At 40.3% G+C, this 7,500-nt stretch overlaps 1 protein-coding gene across 1 annotated transcript in view; it reads right to left on the bottom strand.

The window, feature by feature from the left end:
* Positions 1-4,362: 4,362 nt before the first annotated feature.
* The window catches only part of LOC143040572 (uncharacterized), a 13,975-nt gene continuing 10,837 nt past the window's right edge, over positions 4,363-7,500 (bottom strand). Inside the window, exon 2 of the mRNA XM_076211651.1 lies at positions 4,363-4,404. Within this exon, the coding sequence (XP_076067766.1) occupies positions 4,363-4,404 (42 nt within the window). The remainder of the gene's footprint in view (positions 4,405-7,500) is intronic.

Below are 7,500 nucleotides of genomic sequence, written 5' to 3' on the forward strand. Positions count from 1 at the left end.
AGTCACAAAGTGTGCAAAGATGGTGTGTGGAACAAGAAGGACAGGAGGAAATAGAAGGAAGGGTAGTGAATGGTTGGATGAGGAAACAAAGAAGGTTGTAGAAGAGAAGAAGCGAGCTTTCACAGATTGGTTACAAAATAGGACGAGGGAGTCATATGAGAGGTACAAAGAAAAGAAAAGAGAAGTAAAGCAAAAGGTAAAAGAGGCAAAGAGGAGAGCAGATGTGAAGTAACGAGTATGACAGAAAATCTTGAAAGTAATAAAAAGATGTTTTGGAAAGAAATTAAGAGAGGAAGAGGAGGCGAATCAAGTAGAGAAGGAAAGGTAAAAGGTGCAGATGGAGAGATGATAATGGAAGAGAAGGCAGTAAGGGGAAGATAGGCAGAATATTTTAGGGAGTTGCTAAATTTGAAGGAGGATAGGGAGGGAAAGATAGCTGCAGTGGGAAATGCGAAGAAAATGACCGTGATGAGTGAGGAAAAATGGAGGAGAAATAAGGAAGGATGAAGTGAAGGCAGTTGTTAAGATGATGAAAACAGATAAGGCACATGTTCTGGATGGATGCCATGCAGAATGTCTAAAAAAGGAGGTACAGTGATGGTGGACTGGTTGGTGAGGTTATTTAATGTTTGCTGGAGAGAGGGTAGAGTACCGGAAGACTGGAGGAGTGCCTGTATAGTTCCACTTTACAAGGAAAAAGGGGACAAGTGTGAATGTAGTAGTTTCAGAGGGATTTGTTAAGTGTAGTTGGGAAGGGTTATGGGAGGATTTTGATTGAGAGGATTAGGAGAGGAACAGAGGGAGGAATTGGCGAGGAACAGTGTGGATTTAGGACGGGTAGAGGTTGTGTAGATCAGATCTTTGTGGTAAGACAAATATGTGGGAAAGCTATAGGAAAGGGGAAGGATGTTTTTTGGGCTTTTATGGATCTGGAAAAGGCTTAGGATAGGATAGACAGAAAGACACTGTAGGAGGTTATGCAGATATATGGGATGGGAGGAAAGCTTCTAGGAGCTGTCAAGAGCTTTTATGAGAGTAGTAGAGCTTGTGTCAGGATTAGAAATGGAGAGAGTGAGTGGTTCGAGGTAAAGGTGGGACTTCGTCAAGGATGCGTTATGTCGCCCTGGCTGTTCAACTAATACATGGATGGGGTAGTGCGAGAGGTGAATGCAAGGGTAGTGGGTCAGAGATTGGAGATGGTTAAAGAAAATGGAGAAAAGTGGGAGGTGAGCCAGCTGTTGTTTGCGGACGACACTGCGCTTGTGGCAGGATCGGAGAAGGGACTGAGGAAGTTGGTGACAGAGTTTGAGAGAGTATGTGATAGAAGAAAGCTAAAGATAAATGTGGGTAAAAGTAAGGTGATGAGATGTACAAGGGGTGAAAGTGGCAGTAATCTGGAAGTGAGCATTAAGGGAGAGCGACTGGAGGAAGTGGATAGTTTTAGATACTTGGATGCAAATGTGGCAGGTAAAGGTGGAGTGAAGGAGGAGGTAGAATGTAGATTGAGAGAAGCGAGTAAATGGCTTGATGGGTTGAAGATTGTAATGAGGAATAGACCTTTGGGAATGGATGCTAAGAGGAGACTGTATGAAGGAGTGATTGTGCCAACAGCACTGTATGGGGCAACATGGAACATAAGACAGGAAGAGAGAAGGAGTTTGAATGTGTTTGAGATGAGGTGTCTGAGAAGTATGATGGGGGTTACTAGGCTAGATAGAGTGAGAAATGAGGAGGTGAGGAGAAGAACGGGGGTGGAAAGGGAGTTGGGAGATAGGGTTGATGAAAGAGTATTAGGATGGTTTGGACACATGGAAATAATGAGTGAAGAAAGACTAGTAAAAGAGGTGTGGAAGGCAGATGTGGAGGGAGTGAACATGAGGGGACGTCCTAGAATGAGGTGAATGGATGGGGTGAAGGGGGCTTTGGGGAAGAGGGGAATGTCTTTTGAGGAAGGACGGGAGAGGACAGAAGAAAGGGGTGTATGGAGAATGGTTGTATATGGATGATGTTGTGATGCATGAGGTAGTATGTATGAGCAAAATTTGACGCAGCTCAAAGGGATTTCTCCCCGACTTCTCCTTTTATGCATGGGGGAACGGAGAGGGGGGGGTCGCCGATTTAATGAAGCTGCCTTACTGTGGATGTGCTGTGTCTTGCGACACTGCTTCTGACCCAGGGCAGTGGACAAGGTGCAGGGATGATCCGTCATCCAGGAGGTGCTAAGATGAGAGGGAGGGTAGAGGGGTATGGAGTGTATTAAGGGATGGAATGGGTGGGAATGATTTCATGCCTTTTCCTTTTTGGCTACCTCCCTTGTAAGGGGGAAAACCCTTGGTATATGTATATATATCTTTACATACATATATATATGTATATGTATGTATATATATATGTATGCATATATATATGTATATATATATGTATGTATGTATGTATATATATATGTATATATATATGTATATATATATATATATATATATATATATATATATATATGTGTGTGTTTTTATAAGTGCGTATGGGCTTGGTAGTGAGAAGATGATGAGAGCACGTAAGGCACCTGGGTTTGATGGCTGCCATGGAGAACGTCTGCAGAAAGGAGGTACAGTTATGGTGGACTCACTGGTGAGGTTATTTAATGTTTGTTTAAGAGAAGGTAGAGTGCCGGAGGACTGGAGGAGTGCCTGTGTAGTTCGCTTTACAAGAGAAAGGGGGACAAGTGTGAGTGTAGTAGTTACAGAGGGATCAGCTTGTAGAGTGTAGTTGGGAAGGCTTATGGGAGGGTCTTGATTGAGAGGATTAGGAGAGGAACAGAGGGAGTAATTGGTGAGGAGCAGTGTGGGTTTAGGACAGGTAGGGGTTGTGTAGATCAGATTTTTGTGGGAAGACAAATATGTGAGAAAGCTATAGGAAAAGGTAAGGATGTTTTTTGGGCTTTTAAAGATCTAGAAAAGGCTTACGACAGGGTAAACAGGAAGGCACTGTGGGAGGTACTGCAGATATATGGGATAGGAGGAAAGCTGTTAAGAGCAGTCAAGAGTTTTTACGAGAGTAGTAGAGCTTGTGTCAGGATTAGTAATGGAGAGAGTGAATGGTTTGAGGTAAAGGTGGGACTTCGTCAGGGATGTGTTATGTCTTCCTGGCTGTTCAATCTTTACATGGATGGGGTGGTGCGAGAAGTGAATGCAAGGGTAGTGGGTCAGGGGTTGGAGATGATTAAAGAAAAAGGAGAAAAGTGGGAAATAAGCCAGTTGTTTTTTGTTGATAACACTACTTGTAGCAGGATAAGAGGAGGAATTTAGCTCAAGTAGTTCTGCAATTCTCTCGAAACGGTTAAGGTAAGAGGCAATATCTTCTCCTTTTTGTAAGAGAGGGAGCTTGGGACGACTTACCGAATCATGTGGAGTCGCAGTAGGCTGCCGAGACGCCGAGACACGAGCTAACTTGATCTCTTTGTCTGCTTCAATTTTGGTCTTCTCCTTTTCTGCTTCGATTTCCGCTAAGCGGATCTTATGCTTATTTTCCTCTTTCTTGGCTCGTCGTTCTTTTTCTCGTTCCTCTCGTTCAATTGCTTGTTGTTCTATTACATACCTGCCGATATCTCTTCCTATGAAGCCTAAAGCTATAGCTTGTTTCTTAAGCTCATGAACAGAAGTCATATTTGCGAGAATAAGTACGAACAGGGTACAAGTCGACGAATGACAAGTCAACAAATAAGATATGTGTCAACTAATAAGACACAACTCAACAAATAAGACACAAGTCAACAAATAAGACACAACTCAACAAATAAGACACAAGTCAACAAATAAGACACAACTCAACAAATAAGACACAAGTCAACAAATAAGACACAACTCAACAAATAAGACACAAGTCAACAAATAAAGAAATAAACTGCACAACCAAGGGACATTAATGCAAATGGAAAGTAAGTGAAATAAGCAAAATTAAGCTGAAAAGCAAACAAATCAAACAAATATAAGCTGTAAAACAAGGAACATTACTTGTACAAAGTGAATGGAGCAAAAAACATTTACCCACTCCAAAATGCCACAACGTAATAGGTACGTATTAATACACACAGTTGTGAAACAATCGAAACCTCAAAGCACAAGAGGACTCGCTTCCGGGCCACAGACAGTGAGTGCGCGTTCAAATCGACTTAAAGCCCAGCAAATATACTTGTAGCATCAATCCTTGGCAATGTCATCAGAAAATGTGAGGGCGAACGAGGAACTAGGTTCTCTCGGCCCTTAAACGAGTGTTACCAGTTCGGGTGCTCCTATATCTGCTGGGGATCGAATCAAAACACGGAAAAGTTTAAGGGATTTAAAGGAGTTTAGAATACATCATACAAAGTCAACCATCAAAAGGTGCACAACGGATCTTGATGACAGGAGCCTGTTGATATGAGAGTCAGACGGAGTAGCAATGGTCATGATGTGTAGGATCGAACCGTTCCGGCCCACTTAGGGTACGATTTCCCTCCGGAGAACAGCAGTGATGAGAAGACTTGACGACGGGTAGACTGCGACTAGGGTAGACAAGACTCGTGGTGATTGGCGTGGCAGTGGGTAATTTTCGCAGGTCGTCTTCAAATCAAGTTCTGTCTTGCCGTGGACACTTCGCGCAGGAGTAGTCCTCTCGGGATTCGAAGCTCAAAGATGACTCGCTCGTTGGATTAGAGAGTAAACAAGCCGTTTCGCCGAGGTGGGGGAGCTGAACGACGATCAATGCAGCCACGACGAATTGCGTTGATACCGGAGGAACGTGAATGGGCCCTTACAAAAAGGTAAGGATATTTTTGGGGCTTTTATGGATTTGGAAAAGGCTTACGACAGGGTAGACAGGAAGGCACTGTGGGAGGTACTGCAGATATATGGGATAGGAGGAAAGCTGTTAAGAGCAGTCAAGAGTTTTTACAAGAGTAGTAGAGCTTGTGTTAGGATTAGAAATGGAGAGAGTGAATGGTTTGAGGTAAAGGTGGGACTTCATCAGGGATGTGTTATATCGCCCTGGCTGTTGGATCTATACATGGATGGGAGTGGTTTCTATGCCTTTTTCTTTTTGGCTACCCCCCGTGTAAGGGAAAAAGCCGTTGGTATATGTATGTATGTATGTATGTATGCATGTATGTATATATATATATATGTATATGTGTGTATGTATATAGGTATATGGATTTATGTATATATATGTATATATATATATATATATGTATATAGGTATATGGATTTATGTATATATATACATATATATATGTATATATATATATATATATATATATGTATATATATAATTTTAGAAAGGGATGCCGGACATAATGTCACTGAACGACGGGAGGCCGGCGTGAATCACGGTGACGTAGGAGGACAAAATGTACAAAAGAGATCGGATGACCGTGATCGACCAGATGTCCGTGATGGGGGAAATGTTAATTTTTATAGGAAAAATGTTAATGAGCCATTGAATGTCAATGAAGGACAAAATAATAATATAGAGCAAGGTATAAATAAAAAACAAAATGATAATATAAGACATGGTATTGAAATTCAAAATGTGTCAAAAAGAAATAATCACGAGTTCCTTAAAACCATGTACTTTAATGCTCGTAGTATTAGGAACAAATTTCAAGAAATACAGGCGTATGTCAAAAGCGAAAATCTCGATATGATAGGAATAACTGAGACATGGTTAAATGGTACAGAGTTCGAAGCTGAATTTAATATCGCGGGATTTAAACACTTTCATCAGGATAGAAACCACAAGAATGGTGGGGGTGTTCTATTATACGTTAAAAACAATGTTCTTGCTTGTGTTTTAGAGAAAGTGAAACAGGATGCATATGATATTTTGTGGGTTGAGTTAACCCAAACAAATGGACAAAAAATTAATATAGGTGTAATATATAGGCCAAAGACATTATCATTAGCAGACGACAAACTGTTATTTCAAGAAGTGTCTAGTTTTTGCAACCGGGATTTATTGATAATGGGTGATTTCAATTTTACTGACATTGATTGGATGGCCCTTGAACATGGCCATATAGGTAGTCGCTTGATTGATTTTCTTGGTGACAATTACTTAATTCAGCATGTAAAAGAGCCCACAAGATATGGAAACTTACTCGATCTATTGATCACTAGCCGCGAAAGCATGGTAACTGATGTAGAAGTCGGTGAATCTGTTGCAAATAGCGATCACAACTTAGTTAGATTCAAACTCCTAAACAATTTTAGAATAGATACTTGTGTTTCTAAAATACCCGATTTCAGTAAAGCTCAGTTCATAGGACTACGTCAGGAGCTTCAGCTTACAGATTGGGAGGCAAAATTAAACGAAAGACCTGTAGATCAGATGTGGGAAATATTTCAAAATACGCTCACTAAGATGATTCAAACTTACATTCATTTTAAGGACAGACGTCCCCCAAATCAGGCTCGCCCAAAGTGGCTCGACAAAGAAACTGAAAAAGTTTTGCTAAAAAGAGAAAGGCTTATAAGAAATATATATGCTCGGGTGCATCTAATGACTATGAAAGTTATGTATCAATACAGAGAGATTTAAAAAATACAATAAGAAAAAGAAAACGACAATACGAAATGAACATCGCTGATAAATCCAAAGAGAATCCCAAAGAATTCTATAGTTACATTAGAGATAAAAAGGTTGTTAGGAATCACATTGGTCCACTATTATCTGCTGACGGTCAACTTGAATATTCAAATGAAGGAATGTGTAATATCTTAAACAATTATTTTAGCTCGGTATTCGTAAACGAAACACCTCAAAGTGAATTCCAAACTGAAACCTGTGAAAAGTCTGGGGTAAACTTACTCACTACGGTAAATATAACAAAAGAAAAAATCAAAAGGTGTATAGAGAAACTCAAAGTAAATAAAGCACCAGGGCCTGACGGTTGGCATCCAAGAATTTGAAAGGAAATGAAAAATGAGATTGTTGTTCCATTAGAAATTATTTTCAAGAAATCCATCATATCCGGAGATGTCCCAGGAGAATGGAAGATAGCTAACGTTACTCCCATATTCAAAAAAGGTGACAAAAAGAAACCAAATAACTATAGGCCTATAAGTTTGACTTCAATCGTAGGAAAAATAATGGAAACTATCATTAGAGATGCTATCGAACATCATTTAGAAAGTAACCGTTTGATAAATGATAGCCAGCATGATTTCAGACGGAAACGTTCTTGCGTGACTAACTTACTCGAATCCTACAACACAGTTATCTCGAATTATGACAAAAGAAACAATATAGATTTGATGTATCTAGACTTTGCAAAAGCTTTTGATACCGTCCCATACGAAAGACTACTTACTGAATAAGCTTTGCATGGAATAAGTGGTAGCCTATTAGGTTGGACTAGTAATTGGTTGAATGGTCGAAAACAGAGAGTTGTTTTAAATGGAAAAACTTCTGGATGGAAAAGTGTTGCAAGTGGAGTTCCTCAGGGTTCCGTTCTTGGGCCACTTCTAT

The sequence above is a fragment of the Oratosquilla oratoria genome, chromosome 29 (genome assembly GCF_046742065.1).
Source record: "Oratosquilla oratoria isolate Oo_2021 chromosome 29, ASM4674206v1, whole genome shotgun sequence".
Lineage (NCBI taxonomy): Eukaryota > Metazoa > Arthropoda > Malacostraca > Stomatopoda > Squillidae > Oratosquilla > Oratosquilla oratoria.